Source organism: Megalops cyprinoides, chromosome 21, assembly GCF_013368585.1.
Source record: "Megalops cyprinoides isolate fMegCyp1 chromosome 21, fMegCyp1.pri, whole genome shotgun sequence".
In the NCBI taxonomy this organism is placed as follows: Eukaryota; Metazoa; Chordata; class Actinopteri; order Elopiformes; family Megalopidae; genus Megalops; species Megalops cyprinoides.
Genome location: NC_050603.1, coordinates 3,548,658 through 3,568,169, shown reverse-complemented (window position 1 = coordinate 3,568,169; position 19,512 = coordinate 3,548,658). Strand labels below are relative to the sequence as shown.

General features: G+C 49.0%; 1 protein-coding gene across 2 annotated transcripts; it reads right to left on the bottom strand.

Moving 5' to 3' along the window:
- Positions 1-278: 278 nt before the first annotated feature.
- Positions 279-17,379, bottom strand: brd2a (bromodomain containing 2a). 2 transcript variants are annotated; one of them, XM_036555111.1, is made up of 12 exons: positions 14,548-17,379; positions 8,170-8,485; positions 7,809-7,946; positions 6,775-6,922; positions 6,229-6,413; positions 5,387-5,854; positions 4,815-4,943; positions 3,951-4,181; positions 3,156-3,421; positions 2,340-2,677; positions 1,764-1,892; positions 279-521 (listed from the first exon to the last, which is right to left on the bottom strand). In XM_036555111.1, exons 1-12 carry the CDS (start codon positions 14,577-14,579, stop codon positions 391-393), a joined length of 2,511 nt encoding a protein of 836 aa, XP_036411004.1. In that variant the 5' UTR covers positions 14,580-17,379; the 3' UTR covers positions 279-390. The 2 variants fall into 2 exon arrangements, with proteins under 2 accessions (XP_036411004.1, XP_036411005.1); XM_036555112.1 differs by having other exon boundaries at positions 3,963-4,181.
- Positions 17,380-19,512: the final 2,133 nt, after the last annotated feature.

Below are 19,512 nucleotides of genomic sequence, written 5' to 3'. Positions count from 1 at the left end.
CAGGCGGAGAGACTGCACTGCGGGCACTTCTGTCCTGTTCCCCATTTGTCCCCTCAGAACCTTCCGGAAGCCCATCCTCTCCCATCCTTTCCATAGGAGTGTTCGCCCGGTCACCCTCCTTCCCTCAGAAGAGCAGCCTGACATCTTCCTTCTTCCCTCCCTCCCTCCTTTCCTTGTTCTCGGTCATCCCTCGTTGAAGAGGAGAGCGTTCGGCCGTTTGGAGGCGGTGCGTTTTGTCTGTGGGAACGCCCCCGCCCCCGCCCTCGCCCCCCCCAGGTCCCGCCCCTCCCCTCAGTCCCCAGGCCGCTCTGCTTCCGCCCGCTCTGCCGCCGCCTTGGGCGTCGGCTCTGCCTCCGAGGTCTCGGGCCCCGCCCGCCCCCGGCGCTGACATCACCCCGAGTCCGAGTCGCTGGTGTCGGAGGAGGACGAGGACGAGGAGGAGGAGGAAGAGTCGGAGCTGGAGCTGCTGGCACTGAGCCGGGAGGCCACGGCGTGCGACTCCACCGTGCTGGGCTTCTCCACTGGGAGCGGGAGGAGAGAGAGAGGGAGAGTTAGCATATACACGGGGCACACGGACAAAAGCAAAAATGTGGGAGCACCCCATTAACACCTCACTGTGTAAATACTACATGGTGCTTTGTGAGTGTTTACATATGTATATACTGTTTTATGTATGTATGTATGTATGTATGTATGTATGTATGTATGTATATGTGTGCGTGTATGGATATACAGTTATGTGTGTGTACGCATGTGCAGGTGTGTGGATATACGGTTATATGTGTGTACGTGTGTGCAGGTGTGTGGGTACATGGTTATGTATGTGTACGTGGGTGCAGGTGAGTGAGTATACGGTTATGTATGTGTACGTGGGTGCAGGTGAGTGGGTATATGGTTATGTATGTGTACAGGTGAGCAGGTATACGGTTATGTATGTGTACGTGGGTGCAGGTGAGTGAGTGTATGGTTATGTATGTGTACGTGGGTGCAGGTGAGTTGGTGTATGGTTATGTATGTGTATGTGGGTTCAGGGGAGTGGGTGTATGGTTATGTATGTGTACATGGGTGCAGGTGAGTGGGTGTATGGTTATGTATGTGTACGTGGGTGCAGGTGAGTGGGTGTATGGTTATGTATGTGTATAGCTGAGCAGGTATATGGTTATGTATGTGTACGTGGGTGCAGGTGAGTGGGTGTATGGTTATGTAGGTGTACAGGTGAGCAGGTGAGCAGGTATACGGTTATGTATGTGTATGTTGTGTGAGCAGGTGTGTGAGTATGTGGTTATGTATGTGTATGTGGGTGCAGGTGAGTGGGTGTATGGTTATGTATGTGTATGTGGGTGCAGGTGAGTGGGTGTATGGCTATGTATGTGTACGTGGGTGCAGGTGAGTGGGTATATGGTTATGTAGGTGTACAGGTGTGCAGGTGAGCAGGTATCCGGTTATGTATGTGTACGTGGGTGCAGGTGAGTGGGTGTATGGTTATGTATGTGTACAGGTGTGCAGGTGAGCAGGTATACGGTTATGTATGTGTACGTGGGTGCAGGTGAGTGGGTGTATGGTTATGTATGTGTACGTGGGTGCAGGTGAGTGGGTGTATGGTTATGTATGTGTACGTGGGTGCAGGTGAGTGGGTGTATGGTTATGTATGTGTACAGGTGTGCAGGTATACGGTTATGTATGTGTACAGGTGTGCAGGTGAGCGGGTATCCGGTTATATGTGTGTACGTGGGTGCAGCTGTGCTGTGCTACGAGCTCCTCACCCTTCGTCTTCGGGGGCTTCTTGCCAGAGTTGAGCTGGCCGCTAACGTCCTGCAGCCTCCTCTCCAGCTCCCGTTTCTTCTCCAGAGCCAGCTCCTCCCGGGTCTTCCCGCTGCCTGCCTTCTTCACCACTGCAGAGCCGGGGAGACACAGGGTTACACACACTGCAAACTGCGAGAGCTCACAGCTCCCGTCATCCGGCACGTTCACAGACAGGCTCCCTCTAGTGGCCAATGTGTGATTTTAGGTAATCATTTTCAATGGGAGTTCCTGGTTAGGAGGAGGGAGGGGAGTAAATGTAACTTGCTATTTGTGGGGAGGGAGGTCAAGCAAAAAACTTGGATGGGAGAAACACGAGGTTTAACACAGGGCAGGGCACACCAATGAAAACTGGCAAGCGCAGGATTTAACACACATCACTGCATGTCTTTGTCTCTTCTATATAAAGAGTCATGAGTTTGGGGTGCAGCACAACGACGACAGGTCTAAACCCCACCCCCTCCTGGCGCATCGCGGGCATCGCAGAGACAGCGGGTCTGAACCCCACCCCCTCCTGGCGCGTCACGGCAGGCACTCACCGTAGGGCTTGCGGGGCTTCTTGCGCAAGCAGGTCATGACGTAGCGCTCCAGCTCACGCAGCGTGGAGGGCTTGAGCGTCTCGAAGTCGATCTCGATCTCCTCGGGGTTGGAGTCGCGCAGCGAGGGCTCGCGGGACTGGATGATGTGCACCACGCGGCCCAGCTTCTCGCCCGGCAGCTTGTTGATGTCCAGGCTCAGCTGCCGCTTCTCGTCGTAGCTCATGGGCCGGCCCTCCTCCTCCTCCTCCGAGTCGTAGTGGGGGTGCAGGCTGCCGTGCGCCGCCGCCGCCGGGCCCACGTGCGACGCCGCCGACGCTGACTGCGCCTTCTTGGAGGACCTGGCAGGGAGGGAGGGGAACCGAGGGGATGTTAATGGTGGATGCAGAGCCAAAACTGCCCCCCCCCAATCAACAGTTAAATGGCAGCAACTGATTTGGTCATGGAGAGAAATAAAGATCATGTGTTTTTCGCTCACTTTGCTGAGCGATAAATGCAAACATTCATTTTTATTTGCCCGATGTTTCTTCTTCTTTCCCTTTCTTTGCACTCCTCTTAGACTTATGCGTGTGAATTAGGATTAAACCTCTCTGACCTTTTCTGTTCTCACATTTCCTCTGTGGCAGAGAGTGAAGGGGATGTAACCACAACGAGAGACAGAGAGAAGGTGAGAGTGTGAGAGAGAGAGAGAGAGAGAGAGAGAGAGAGAGAGGTGTGAGTGTGAGAGAGAGAGAGAGAGAGGTGTGAGTGTGAGAGAGAGAGAGAGAGAGAGAGGTGTGAGGCGGTGAGAGCGGTGGTTTGGCAGCTTGGCACACCCACTTGTTCTTGCTGCTCTTCTTGCCGGCGCCCTTCTTGCCCTGTGTGGATGTGGGGGCCGCGCGGCTGGCCTTGGGGGTCTTGGAGGTGGTCTTGGGTATCTTTGGGGGCCGCTCCACGATTTCGTCCAGGATGGCCGCCGCCGCCCGGCCGCCCCGGTGCTTCTCCGGCTTCTTCTTCTTCCTCTTCTCCTTCTTCTCCCGCTTCCTCTTGGGCTTGGAGATGGGGCCCTGGGAGAGGGCGGCCAGCTGCTCGTGCACAGCCCTCAGCTGGGGGGGGGGGGGGGGGGGGGGGACAAGGGTCAGCACCAATCACTATCCATGCTCACGTTTCCATGGTGACTAGTACATTTATTGACATGTACAAGGAAAGCCATTGCAGGCAGACTACGGTATATAGAAGTGGCTGCAGGCGACTGTCCTGCAGATGGCAGGTGTAGTGGCACAATAGTGCACTAGCTCAAAGCTAATGAACGGTACAGTGTGCAGTGTGCTCCTTGACAATTAAAGCACCTGAATGGTTCGGTATCGTCCTGTCTGAATGGTGTAGTATCAGTGCCTACAGTGTCTACATGGTATGCCATCAGCGTGTAGCAGCACAGTATGTAAGGTGGTATAGCATCAGCACTACAGCCCCACGTGTAGAATGACAGTATAGGACTGGAGACGCGTATAGGATCGATGTGTTCAGCGTGGGGTTCAGCCTGGGACAGGTATGGCACGACTGCGTATAGGATTGGAGGGGCGTGGCGTGGGCGTGCGCGGCGTGTCCGGTGCAGCGTGACCGCGCGGGGTATACCTGCGTACACACCTGTTCCTGCAGCTCGGCCAGGCGGTGCGCCCTCTCCTCCTCGCTGTCGGAGCTGGGGCTGCTCTCGCTCTCGCTCTCGCTGCTCAGCTCGCTCTCCGAGGAAGAGGAGGACGACGAAGAGTGCATCATGGACATGCCCATCATCCCTCCCATGGAGGCCGGGGGCGTCTCCTCCGGGGGCTCGTCCGGCATTTTGGCGAAACGGAACTCGAAGACGTCCTGGAGACACAGAGGAAAGGGGGGGTGAGTGTTTGTTGCAATAAGCATGTTATAAGCAGCTGAACGCGCCTGAGTGTGTATAAGTATGCCATAACCCACTGAACGGGTGCTGCATCTCAGTGTATAGCATGTGAATAGGGTAGTGTTGCAGTGTGCTGCTTAGGAGAGCTGGCGGGTGGAGCTCATTGGTGTTTCTTCCAAAAGTATGAAAAACAAACTGATCTTGAGTTTGAAGACACAGGGGGCTTTATTCCAGCTGTTTGATTTAAACGGGACTAGCAGGGACCTCAGTGGCCTGTTCAGGGCCTCATGAGCTCAGAGTAAACAGCCAGTAGGAAATTACATAACCCCACCCTGAGTCACAGGCACACCTCGGCATAGGGCACTCTCCTACCAAGCTACCAAACACTGCCTTCAAACGCCATTCTTATCTTACATTCACACAATTTAGGTGAGTCTTTATTTATTAAGTGTTAATGCCAGCAAGTTTCCTTTTCTTACTGACAGGCAACAAGCTCTCATACTGCTTGCAGACCTATACAGGTACTTGAAGTGCACGCATGCATGCACACACGCGCACACACACACACACATACACACACGCGCAGACACACACACACACACGCTCAGTACCTGTAGTTTGCGTGCCATGGCCACCACGTCGTGGTCGGGGGGGTTGTACTTGTAGCAGTTGGAGAACATGAGCCGGACATCTGCGGCAAACTGCTGAGCGTCTCTGTACTCTCGGCTGTCCATCTTCCTCTGGGAGGGGGAAGAGGGTGGGGTCACCACAACAGGAAGTGAACACACACACAGTCTATTTTCTGCGCTGTCCTATGCACACTCACTGCAGACATGGTAGTGTGCGGATAAGCTAAATATCAGTGAATCTGCCAATAATAGTACAGTATCCGGGCAAAGACTGTTCTCTGAACCATCCTTCACCGAGACTTTGGAGTGCATATCCAGTGTAGATGGAAAAAAAAATAAATAAGAAAAATTAATGACCCTCCTTCCTACCGCTCTTACTGACACATGCTACTCTGACTGGATCTAACCATGACAGTCTTGCATGACATTCTGGATGAGAGCTTCTACCAAGCCAAAAAAAATCTCATTTGTCAAAGAAAAGACATCCTGAGCTGAGCGTCCGAGCTGATTGGCCGGTGAAAGCAGCACTGGGGCGTGGCTCCGGGGGGCGGTACCTTGATGGTGCTGAGGTCCATGGGGTGCTTGATGATGTCGTGGTAGTCGTGCAGGCCGAGCGTGGAGGCGTCGACGGGCTTGTAGAAGGGCCAGGCGTAGGCGGCGTGCTTCTTGGAGAGCAGCTCCTTCAGCACACCGCTGCAGTAGCGCAGCTGCTGGCTCAGCTTGCCCCGCCGCGACGGCTGGTGCTGCTGCGAGTCGGGCAGGTCCTTCCGCGGCGGCTTGATGGGCCGGCCGCTCTCCCGCCGCCGCGCCTGCACCTTCGCTGGCACCCCGGGCCCGCCTGCCGGCCGCCCCGCCCCCAGCCCGAACCCGGCCTTCGAGTCCAGGGGGGAGAGGGTGAGTGGGGAGTGGCCTCCACCACCGCCAAGCCCCGCCCCCATCCCGCCGACCCCGCCCCCCACGCCCAGGGCCAAGCCCACGGTGGTGGGCGTGGTGGTGTCGGCTTTCCGCTTCACACCTTTTTTCTGCGGGACAGAGGTGGAGAGAGCGATACAGTTACCACAGCGCTACGATGCGGTGAGGAACAGGGCTCATAACCAAAAGGCTGCTGCTGTACCCTTGGGCAAGACACTTAACACAGAGCTGCCTCAGTAAATGGATAACTGTAACCTATGTATGTTTCTCTGGATAAGAGTGTCTGCTAAATGCTGATAATGTAATATAATGCAGTGCTACAGGACAGTATAGCAAATGTCCAATACCATCACAAAGCCGAACCTGCCAAAACACTGATTACATTGAATGATACTGACTTTCACAACCGTGTCTCAAACCACCTCTGTGGGGTATTCTTTGTGCAGTCATAGAGAGTGACCGTGGGTCACAGTGGGGCGCTTACCTTGGCTGTGGGCTGAGTAGGGGGCAGCCCCAGCATGGCAGGGGTGCTGTGAGCCGTGGGGGGCAGGCTCTTGGCCAGCAGGGTCTGTGGGGGGGTGGACAGCAGCGAGTTGGGGGTGTCAGGGGTCGGGGGAGAGTATACCGACTGAGAGACTGCCGGGACCTGGTGAGCTGTAGTCACTCCACCTGTTACAGAGAGAATATCACAACACACAGGTCACATACCAATTCACTGAGAATCACTGTGCACACTGACAATGACCCTGTCTGTCACTGAAGGGATCACTACATACACCACGCATCTCGTTTACAGACAGAGAGAGGCTGACACACAGCATCTTATCGTGTAATCAGTGGAGGGTGTCCACATTCAACACCCAACAGAGAGAGAGCTCATCAGTACAAACATACACGTACACCCAGACTCAAGGACAGAGCCACTCAGTACTGACACATAGACAGAGCATCTACTCGAACCGGCTGACATCTGACAGCCCTGCCTGACGCCTCTCCCGGCCCAAATCGTCACGCTCGCCCCAGAACTCACCCATCACTCTCCGGCCCTTGGCAGGCTTGCCCGGTTTGCCCCGTGGCACGGGAGGAGGGAGCTCGATCTCCTCCTGGGGCATCTGGGCCACTTTCTGGAGGAAGGCCTTCTCCAGAGACTGGGCCATCAGCACGATGTCATCTGTAGGCTGGAGGAGGCACAGCAGGTGTGATCACACATATAGATATAGGTATGACTAGATGGGTCATAGATGGGCACTATGAATACATACACTGAACGTTGTTCTACAGAGCCTGACTAAACAAGACCAACATCTACCCTGGATTAAAGGATCATCTTTGTAATACATATAACTCGGATCATCTCATGTCTGTCATCTCTGCTTTTAATGGGATACAAACACTTGTGACGGATATCAGCTCCAGGTGTGAGGCTGTTGGTGTGGGTTCAGTCCAGCGCCCTCTTTGCCCAAGTAAACAAGAAATATGAAGATGCAAATAAACAAGGGTTTCTGCAGGGCAGGTGGTTATCTGGCATCACCGAATTCAATCCCACAGCTGCACCGAGCAGGTAAGCCAATACAAGCCAAATCATCTGCTCACGAGAACGGCGGCTGCATTCAGGAAACGTCTTTTTAAGACAGCCGTCCTTTTTAACCGTGCAGTCTGTCTGTGCACGCGCACTGCTGGCTGTAGCAAACAGTGAACATGTGGCTTGTGTGCGCACAGGAGCTCTCTATAACGGTCAGGCAGCTATAATAACGTTCAGTGCGTGCGCTCTCCTCTCTACAGACGCTGTAGTTGCTGAACACGTCACTGACGGTTTGTGTATTTCACTCCTACTGGTGGTGGAGGTTTTACCATGTTCAGTGCGTGCAGCCACCTAATTAGAAGTGGCAGCTGCTGAATGTGGTGTTGTCAGTGTCTGTATGCGTGTGTGAGAACTGCAGGTATTATAATCTCTGGTATGTGCACCCACCCTGTTGTAAATGAGGCAGTTATTGAACAGAGTGATATCAGTTTGCTGTAGTTTCTACACTGGTGTTCTGGGGTCTGTTCGCTGTGAGCACTCACCTTGTTGTAGATGTAGCAGTTGGTGAACATGGTGTTGAAGTCCTGCATGCACTCGCTGGCGCTGCGGTAGTAGTTGTTCTCCAGGCGTTTTTTGATGGTGCCCATGTCCATTGGCTGCTTGATGATCTTGTGATAGTCCTTCAGGAGAGGTTCGTTTCACCGATGAGAACAAGTCTTACAAGCATCGATATTCTTTTCAGCCATCACTTTTGTGCTTTTTCTTATTGTAAAAGGGACATATTGTCGAATGTAGCATGGCAATATGATGTGAATTTGGAGTAAACGTTGAAAGACAGTGCACGGAAATGTCAATTTTAAGTTCTGTTTATTACAGTTAAACATACGCTGATCGGACACTCACGGGCAGGTTCAGCTTGGCGGCGTCCACCGGCTCGTGGAAGGGCCAGGCGAAGTGGTGTCGCCATAGCGACTTCATCATGGCCTTCTGGAGGAACTGCAGCTGGTTGGTCATGCGGCCCGGGCGGCTGGGGTCCCGTACGGGGGGCTGGGGGGGGCCGGAGGGGGGAGCGTGGGGGAGCGCCGGGCCCTCGAAGCCCTCGTACAGGAGCGACGGCTTGCGGATGCGCTTCCCAGGGCCCGAGACGCCCTGGTCCATCGCTGTGACCGAGTGAAGCCCCGCGTCCCCTCCCAGGGAGGTGCTGCCGTCCGACACCAGCCTGGGGGAGGGGAGGGAGGAGGAGGAGGGTGGGGGGGAGACAGGGAGGAAGGGGACAAGAAAACAGAACAGGTATGCAGGGAGGAAAGAGGAGGGACAGCCAGAGAACAAGTGATGGAAAGGGAGAAAGACACAGGGGAGGACAGAGAGGGAGAATTAAAAACTGACACAGGTGCTTCAAAGAGTAAATGAAGGCACACCATGGCGTTTCACTGCAGTACACTGACGATGCGCACTAACGGACGCCAGCGTGCCGCTGCTCCTCACGAATCCTTCACACAGACGCTAGCATGCCACTGCTCCTCACGAATCCTTCACACACAGACGCTAGCGTGCCACTGCTCCTCACGAATCCTTCACACACAGACGCTGTGAGGCTGCGTCAGCCCGCACACAGGAAGCTTCATCATTACCTTACCAACCAGGCTGCACACTGTTCTCATATCGAGCTCAATTCACCGGCTCAGTACACAGGGTATCCACTGTGAGGCACACTGTACAAAGACGCACATGCGTCACAACGTACGGACACACCAGACTCCACCTGTTACAAAATGAGGTTCTGATGAGCAGGGATTTGTGGTTAATGTGGTTCTTTATATGTACGCTCTCTCAAATATATAGGCCTTAAAAGCTCATTGAGCCGGCCCTCAGAGACCTGAAAACGATGCAGTCTGCATTCATGGTAGGATGATGGCGATAACAGTTGTGTGAGCAACTGCTGACATTAAAAAAAGCAGTGGTAGTTTCTGCCTGATTAGGAGTGCAGTTGTGCCAGCTTTGTTTAGCCTGGTTATAGCACTGTATTCCAGGGAGAAGCAGGCCCTGGGTTTTCTACCGACTGGGTCAACACTGCGACCCCATGAACCTAACAACCATGTACCCTTCCTGCTGGTGTGTGATTTACTGAGATCACAAACGCTGTAAAATGTTTGTAGAGCTCTCCTATAAAATTACTTAAACAACATAAGGCAATTTGGCTGTTCTCTGCTAAATGTGCCAAGAGCCGATCAGCCAATCTGGGGTCAGCATAGATAGTTCCCATAGCAACAGAAGACAACAAAATGCTCAGGGACATCCAGCACAAGTCCATAATCTCTACTTTGCAAGCAGATCAAGGAGGCTAGCAACTGATCCCAGACCAGAATGAAAACTTCACAGTATATTATTAGGGCTTTGTATTGGGGATGGAAAAGCTCATCTCAGACCCCTGATCACAGGGAAGGCCAAAATCTTCATTTTCATTTTCGTGTTTTGTGTTACACAGTTCGTATAAAACCAAATATATGTCACTTGGGCACCAAAACGGGACATGTGGAATCCTATATCAGAGTGAGCAACAACATGAATGAATGATGAATGAACACTTTGGAATTAAAAAAAACCTAATTTAAAAATAATTTCTGTACCGAACACCACACAGCACTGAGAACCTGCTGATTTACACACTGCTAGTCGGTGCGGCTCTCACTGTCCGACGCATTCCGAATTCCACAGTGACTAGCCCATGGCAGGCAGCCCCAGAGAGAGGGGGGGAAAACACCTGCACATATTTTACTGCCCATTTCCCTTCCATCGCCCTGGCAACCAAGCAAAGTAACACTCCCCATTGGCTCTCGGATTGGCATAACCATGGCAACCACCCCCGCTGCCACCATCGACAATAGGCCCGCGGCAGGGGCCGACATTGCAACAGGACACAGCAACTCAAGGCCGCTGGTGAATGTTTCGTGAGCACAGTGTATGGCCATTGAAATTCCTCGTCACGAGCACTTCAACTCACTTTCAGGACACACCTGAAAAGGCTGTTGTGATTTTACACTGTGATCACAGTGTAGTTACATGCATGAACTACCAAATGTCGATAGTTATGGTCTTAGTTGTCTGTGTCTGGGTTTAAGAGAAAGGTAAAACCTTTTGCTCTGGACTCACTCCGCCCAAACTGTTCCCGCTGCCAGTTCTTTTGGGACTGGCATTGGAGGTTGGTGCTATGCAGACAGCCTATTGGTCACCCATAAAGTCAAAACTAGAGAACGAGGGTCAAAGAACCTAAAAACTAGCGCAGCTATCATGGTGGTATCTTGGAATTATTGGAATGAAAAGACAGACCCTCACCAGCAGGAACCTCATATTTCGCACAGTCTGTGCGAACTCACCGATTCAACCAATCAGAGCACCACTGACAGCACACAGTCATCCAACCTATTTAGGGGATCACAGAGTTTCACTCCCCGTCCAATTAAAAGGGGTTTTCTTAGACCCCGAGGCGTTACAGGAGCGAACCAGCACTAAGGACCGACAGGAGAAACGTTCAAGGGTCACAGTTACCCTCGAATGCATCGAGGGTTAGTGTACAACTCACCCTAGAAAAGCTTTGTTTGCTTCAAGCCCCCCTCTACGTTTCAGTCAGCCGGTTTCAGCGCAAATGCCCTGAAGAAAAGGAATAGGGACTACACTAGGTGTTTCCACAGCACTGTGAGCAAGGCCTGAAAAGGCCTGTCCCAAGAAGAGGCATCTGAGCACAGTCATTCCCGTCAATGATGCAATGGGGTCCGAAGTCTTACACACCTTACATCACACAGGGGGTGGGGTGGGGGTGGGGGGGGGGGGGGCGTTTGCCAGGGGAGGAAGGGAAGGGCACTGCAGCCGCCAGCGGGAGGGATGGAGGGGGGGTGATTACACTTACAGGAAGTTGGACTGGACTTGACTTCACAAGAGAGGGGAACCCTACAAACTTTGACAGTTTCAATGTGAATGAGTCACACATGAGCAACCGTGACCTGTTCATCAGTGCCAGTTACCGCAGATCAGATGGTGCAGATAATCACCCTCTTCCCATACACCAGCCAGTCTTGTAGCTCCTACACAAGCTGACGCAAAGTGATTACCAACTACATGGTTCATTCCCAGACGTGAGGTGAAAATCTTCATCAAACCACGTTTCAGTATGTATACGGTGTGACCTCTGGGAGGAGTGGCTACTGAGTAAAAGGCATCTCTGTGAATGGAGAAGGCAATGCACACAGACTGGAGCCGTAAATACCACCAGGTCCAGGGAGCACAGCCGCTGCAGGGGTGCAGCCAATTTCAGTGGCAGAGCCCTCTGACACAACACTGAGAGAACCAAGGGAAGCCACCTTTACAGACTAATTAATGTCCCCCCAACATTATAGCCCAGTAACCAAAACTTAATCTGAGCAGTCTCTACAAGTACAGCCCCATCCTCAGCAGCGGTGCTTGAAATGAATGACACATGTTCCATTCAAAATAACATGCAGGGCAAATTTTACTGTTTCAACATAACCAAAAATGCAGGAGAAAAATGCTTTTGGCCCACCTTACTCTTATTCTTTTAATAAATAACTTGGGACTGTATAGGTGCTTCCAAGGACTGTGGTAACCCCATAGGACGTATGTAGAATCTTACCTGATGCAGGCAGCAATATGCAAATAGATGTGCTAAATTGTGTGTGTGTCAAAATTTTGGGTCCTAACACAACTTCCTTGCAGGCCAATGGGTCTTCTACTTTTCACTTCAGGGAGTCACTGCTTCTAAGTTTTAATTAAACTTAAATCTGATTTAAAAATGGATTTTCTCCCTTGAATAAAGACCTAACATGGTGAATTCTTCAATACTGTTTTGTTCACAATATAATGCACTGAAGCTCACAAAAAACGCCTTATGTTACTTGATCAAATTTGATCTGTTTTCAGCTACCCATTGGGATTTTGACATAGTAGCTGGTGCATGATCACCAACTTACCTATGGTTTTTTGACAAGTACTCCTGATAACCATCCAAGTAATTTTACAAACAGACAACAGTATCAGTTTAATAAATGCATTTTATTGTAAATAGCAAAAAAAAAATCACTGTAACAAACTAGTGTCCAAACCTGCAACATGTTCCTCAAACAACTTACTTACCGAGACATAATTACTTACACGAAAAATAAACATTACATAGTGCTCACAGACATAACCTAGTCAAATCTGTCAAGAGAAAACAATTTACATACATTCAAATGAGGGAAAGGAAAAGGAAAAAAAATGTACTCCCTAATAACCTCCGCGGAGGTCACACATTTAATCCATCTTCAAAATGCCACAGGGAGAGAGCGGCATCCCAGCGGGAGAGTGTGTACCCAAATTACTCGGCTTCATTTTACACCGATTTTAGCACACATAATGTATTACAGCAATGCTGCAAATAAAAACAATCCCTCTGGACTCAAGACATGCATACTGTGTTTAAAAAAAAAAAAGAAGTACTAGCAGTGCTGAATGGTAATGATGGCGGTACTCTGTTCAATGTCTCCAAATGGATCAGGCTGCCTTAGAACCTCCTTTAGGAAAATAATAAAAAAGGCTTTCTTTGGCCCAGTGAACAAAAGCAGTGCACAGAGAACATATTCTGCTAATCTGAGATTTAAATATTAAGCAAACCAACAATGGCTGAGTGTGGTACACATTCCCAGTTATATTTATTCGGCCCTTTATCCTAGTGGCTAACACCTAGTGAACATTCAGCTAGCTTACACCTGGAGGCTGTCAAGCAAAGCCAGACTTTATACATTAGCAACACAGGTCGATCGTTGACACACATTGTGTTAGTCCTGAGTGGTCAAAACTGAGGCCACAAAGTAGGCAGTATCCTCTTCAAAACCTCCTTCAAAAGAATGACTACTTGATATTTGAAACCATACCCATCTTATATCTATTTCGTACAAGCCCTGCACCTAGGCGCCAGCATTATCGTACGGCCTCCGTAGCCACTGGCCGCGCCACACGTGTACGCCGATGCCACCTTGCCGCTTGTAAACAGAAGACGCATGCAGCCCTGCGCATTCCTGGCGCGTCATCCGGGCGCAGAAAGGCGCAATGAATGAATTTACTCTGCGTCGCCTACTCAAACGCTAGCCCACCCCATCGACCCCGGCCGGGCAGCTGAAAACACACCTCGTCTATCGTTAGCGCCAACCAACCCCACCTCCCCCCCGCTCCCCACCCCAATCCCACGCTGAGCGCCAAACCACATGCGCTTGAAGACGCTCTGCTTCAGCACAAAACGGGCGGACGCTAAACCTTTAAAGGACTCAAAACACTTCTTCCCTGACCGACGCATGGGCGTATCTGTATAAAATACACCGACCGTTCGCAGCCCCATCCCGGTTAGATCCACAAAGTAATGCAGCTATTTACTACACTTTCAACGGTTGCAGCTAGTCAGCATAGTCAACTGTATAGCATTCATAATGCATTCCCAATTCATAATAGCATCCATAACGCTGTAGCGTTTAGAAACTAAAACAGCGTGCGACTAACCACACTACACTGCAAATGACTGGGCGACAGCGGGAAGCATATTTACACTTGGCTAGCTTGCAACAACCGACACCGTCAATAAACCCTTCACTTCCAACCGGCCGGCTAACATAGCAAAGGATGACTTTCTAGACACAACACACACTTCGGCAGGCATGGAAAAAATGAGCTCGCCTCAGATTTCAGCGCGGAGGCAGCTATCTAACCCCAGCTATCTGCTACTACCGGCTCAGTATACACACCCTGCGTAAATGTAAACGCCGGGGTTGCCAAAAGCTAGCTACGTTATAGTTACTGGTAACAATCATGGACATGTGCACATATAAAATATAACACTACATTACAGTAAGCTAGTTGAGACCCTTTTTATTTGGGGGTAACAGTTAAGTCTGTGGGGAAAATGGCGTCTGCGCAGTGACGATATTGGCGAGCGGGTTCACAGGCGATTCAAAACAGTCCCAGTGAAATGAAGGCGAATTACTACCGAGCTGGTCTACGAAAATAACCCTAATAAAAGTACCCTGTACGCAAGACTTAACCCGGTCAGCGACCGTTATCCATACAATAACCAAAATAATATTTGGCAACGTATGGCTCAGATGCACTTATCCTGCCGGTGTTCATGAAACTGGTTACGGATCATCAGAATAAATTACAAATTCCTTCGGAAAATGACAGCCCGCCGTAAACAATATTGATTCGGATAAAAAGGTAAACACCAATGGTTCCGATTGGTACCTGTCAAGGGGCGGGTTAATGGCCGTTTCCATCAGGATGGATCCGGATTCTGTTTAAAGACCGATCTCTTTTCGGTTTCCGTCTCTCCTTCCCTTTCCTCCAATTCCTCCTCTCTTCCTCCAGTTCACCGCTTCAGCGAAATGGCGACGCACTACCTCCGCCCGGCTTTTTATAAAGCTACCCATACCCGGATTGGATGAAGTGACAGCCACATTTCCACGCCCCCTAATTTTTAATAGGCCATTCGTGCTATCCATTTAACAAGCTACGCCTCATTTTGCTTAAGCCCACCCGACAAACGTTCCCTGTCAACCAATTGGGTTATCGCAGTTGTCCTTCAGGTCAAACCTGTGAGGTCATTGGCTGGCTACAACGAAACTCAAACTAGCTCGTCTGTCACTGGCTCCCTCACGCGCCTGTCTATGAAACGTTACGCTCCCGCCCCTCCCAGCATCTTTCCCGGCTGCATTACGTCAACGTGGGGAAAGAGAGCGCACCGATTGGCCGCTGAATTTCAGGCGCGGGCAGCGAGTGTGGGCTGAAGGCACGCCATTGGACAGTCGACTAGCTCACGCGCACAGACGCCTGCCTCCTGCATTCCGGGGTCCTGACAGTTTCGCTCTCGGTCTCCGCAATTTTTGTCTCAGTCTCATAGTGGAGTCGCCATTTTGACTTACACTAGACGGGACGGGCGAGTTGCGTTTGCCAACCGTCGGTAAGACCCAGAAGTCAAAATACTAAAATAAAATCATTTCAGTCTCCCATAACAAGAATTACAATATTTCAGAAAGGTGAGGGTCAGAAACATGAATGTCAGGAAGTTGTTTCGTTGCCCACTAACGTTGCACGAACAAAGGAAAAACAACCTCCGATAGCCTCTGATCAACCAGAATAGTTAATTAGTAAACTTAAGACAAAACCCGATGACCACCTCCCCCGCGCTCCCTGGTTTCTAGCAAATGTTAGTTGGCTACCCGTTCCACCACTGCTAACGTTACACATAGCATTAAAACAAACGCCAACTGGCTGGAGCAAACTTATCTAGGTAGCTCGCTTCACGTTGTAATAAAATATCATATGCGGGCGACTGAAATATACCCAAAACACATCGACTGGCCAGCCCCTGTGACAAAAAACAAACGCACCTTTGTGATCAAACCATCTGACGCAAACAAGGCCTCCACCCTGTTCTGCCCTGGTGGCAAGGCCGCAGTTGCATAACACTAATTGTCTTAGCTAGGCTGATTTCCCCATGCGAATTTTACCGAATTTTAAGATCTAGGCAACACAAAGACCAAAGCACAAACACATCCTTACATTTAAAACGGCCTTTTCACTTATTATTTGTTTCGGATGAAACAGGGAGGCTAAACAACACTTGACAAGATTCCAACCAAGGGACAAATTTAAACGCCTGCCCTCCATTGAATGACACAGCAAATTTCTGGCTTGTCTGGCTCAGACAGCTACTCCGCTGGAGTCCCGTTTCATACAACACAAATTCATCTACATTTATCTATATTAACGTCTAACAAGCACCAGTGCCGATTCCAGAGTAAGGCGTTATTAATTTAGACAAATTCCAGCATACCATTTGTCTGATCCGCCTGCAACTAGGCCGCACGCCCGAGGGATGTAACATTTCAAATTTCCTTTGTATTGCAGCAAAAACACCATCGTTCCAGCTATTAGCCTATGTAGTAAAGAAACTGCGTCATATCTGAATTTGTTTCAACGAGACTGACAAGTATGATCAAATCCCAAACACATTTAGCCAGCTATTTTTGCTATCCAGAGAGTTAGTTACACATTTCCAAGTCAAATGTTATGACCAATGCCCACAACCTTAACCTTACGTTATACTAAATCTAATTACCTACTCCAGCCATTAAGAAATTAACTGATTTAGTTATTCAACTCACTAGTCACTCATGCAATCACTTGCCACAGTACACCACCACCCATCCCCCACTGACAAGGTTACACGTTTACTGCAATGTCACCCTACTCATCTCGTTAACCAGCTCTAGCAAGAATATAAAAATAGTCGGTAACCATACTAAATCAAATACATTAAAAGAAGAAAAACTTATTCAAAACAAAAAAACTAAATCTTAAATTAGGCAGACTAAATTCCTGGGTTTAAGAACGAGATAAAGCGAACTACTGCAAGATTAATTCCAAAGGCAAATGATGATTTAAAAGATTGTCCTTTAAGAAATCCACATGCTGGTTTTTCCTTTCTTTTCCCCCGGCCACGTTTCTTTTTTTCCACAACTCATTTCCCTCAAACATGTCTGTCTTCTTCTTCCCCCATTCATGCCTCGGTATGGGGGGAGGGGGGAGTCACATGACTGCTTTAGCTCGTGGTTACTGCAGCACGCTTAAACGACGGATAAAAAAAATCCCAAACTTCTTCGCAAAGGCGATTGGTTGCCATATCCAAAATGAAGGTATATACTGCACGAAACCCGTTCCCATATCCACATGTTACTTTTCCTTACTATTCATACCATTTTTCCGATAACTTGGTCGGACGCAGAACAAAGGACATTTTTTCCAGAAACGTCAGCAATCCGCCGATTGGGTGATAGAACACCACGTGACGCGACTGAGATTTTTTTTTTTTTTCGTGGTGAAAAAAAAATCGATTTCTTGTTTTCCAAGCATCGAAACGAGCCGTTTCTTCGACGTTTCCCGTGAATAAACATGAGATCCTCTCGTACCATCCCAAAATTGTGCAACCTGCACAAAAATTCGAGCCAGACTGTTTGGTCCTGACGGCTTCTCGCCCTCCTCGGGCGCCCAGTCTTTCTGCCAGCATGGCTTCTCTCGCGGTGAAGACGGGTTATGCGCATGCGCGGTCATGGGAGGAGAAAGCACGTGCCCGTAAAAGTCACCCATCCCCTTCTCTGCGGCTGCCGAGTCAAGTGGAAAGTACTGTGTGTCAACACAGTCAACGCAAACACATCGCATATGTTGTATTAAAACAATTTTCCGTTGTCACCACTTTCATATTCGCAATTTGAAAGTTAAGTTATAGAACATATTTCACAATGGCCTACTTGTGATTGCCCAAGTAAAAGTGTAATTGTTCATATTTGTACTGTATTTAGCAGTATGTCTATCAAAAGTGTATTTCCTTATCTTTTGAATTATTATACCTTTACATACATCATGTTTTCATATTAGGTTATCATATTGGACATTTCTGTCTTGCTTATTGTCTTACATTCCTCTTGTGTCAATTACGTTCCATTACAAATGCTATTACTGCAGGCAGAAAACCTAAACGGCAAGTTTTTTGTGTGTGAAACAGCTGCCAGGCTGGTGGATTTCATATGGCCCCTGTTTTCTCCTGTTTCAAAGTCTCACGGCCCTAAACACGGTCATGCGTGAATGAGTCACAGCCAGCGTGTGTCACAGTGCCTTGGAGAGCGGCAGTGGTTGCCAGGGAAGCCCTCTCCCTCACAACCTGTTGACTGAAAAGGCGGCCATCCTTGGCAACAGCTCCTTGACGACCGAGGCAAGCAGGGGAAATACTTTTGTGTACCCTTATGGATCTAGTAATTCCCTTTTTTTCCAACAGCTCATTTTCCGTTGTCTGTTATTTTTGCACTTGGTCTGTTCGTATCCACCACCTGTGTTTTACTGTGTGTTGATCTACCGTGATGTTTTTAAGCCATCTGTGATCATAAGATAGTTGCCAGTGTTTGACTGGTCTCCAGTCACCCACAACGGCTAATTTCCCTTAACTATTTACAGATGGCTACATAGGCAACATTTTTTAAGTCAATGATTACAAATGAGATTATGAGCAGCAATTTCCACAAAACATGTGGTGAGCCGACTGGCTTGTTGTGTATTACAGTTTGCAGCTGATTAGGTTTGGAATCCAATTTACACTAGGGTATACCCTTTCCTTAAGAGTCAAGTAGTGTAAATCCATTGAAAATTTTGGATAGTCATTCTTTCATTACAGACAGTTACTTTGAGCACTCTCAGTGTGTGATCCAATCATATTTCATAAGTAACGTGAGCATGCACGTGGATGTATGTTGTCTGTGTTTCCCGTTATCTGAAATGGGAATATACATGAGCACATATTGCAGAATAAATTCTACAATATATGCATAAAACGACATTCATGTATGCAGATAGCATTTGTGCATTTGTGTAATCAATAACTGTTGTTTTTGCATATATACTGCTTATTTACCCCATATTTAAACTTACTTTATTAATATTTTTACAGAATCCTTTAACATATATTACTGGATGTTTACACCCACTAACCACAACCTTGTTTAGTGGTTTCTGTGCAGCAGTTACAAATGACCAGTGGAGGTTACTTTGGTATTGCTGAGTAAGTGGAATTTATTGTCTTGCAAGGAAGCACCAGTTTTTTATTAACATTTGAAGAGAAATAGATGTTTCCAATTGTTTTTGTTGTATTACTCAATGCTTTTTACTTTCAGTGGAAGCACTATGTTGCTCAGTTTTTTGAACGTTGTATGAGGGGTCAACTTAAGCAAAAATAAAGACATGTCACTGAGGTAGGAACAAGTTCTAGAAAAAAGTGAAAACGTTTCCTCTTGCAACCACACTCCACCCGGTTCACCCCTCTCTCTTTTGAAACACAGCAGACCTGCTAATGGTCTGATAACAGCAAGCGTTTGCACCTGGCACAGTCATTGTGAACCTCGGCCGTGTGCATCGAGTCAATGTGAAACTGAAATCTGCCCAGACCAAACGGATGCAGTTTCTGTCCATTGGCTGAACCTCTTCATGACATCACCCTTTCTAACAGAAGGTCAGCAAGGTTGTGTTTTTTGTTGACAGTTGTGGATGTTCTATTTTAACTATCTGAGGGGACAATGTAGGTGTGTGTATTGGAGGCGGAGGTAGGGTAGGGAGCTACGGAACATTTCTGAATAACTAGTGTGGGGGAGGGGGAGTTGTTGC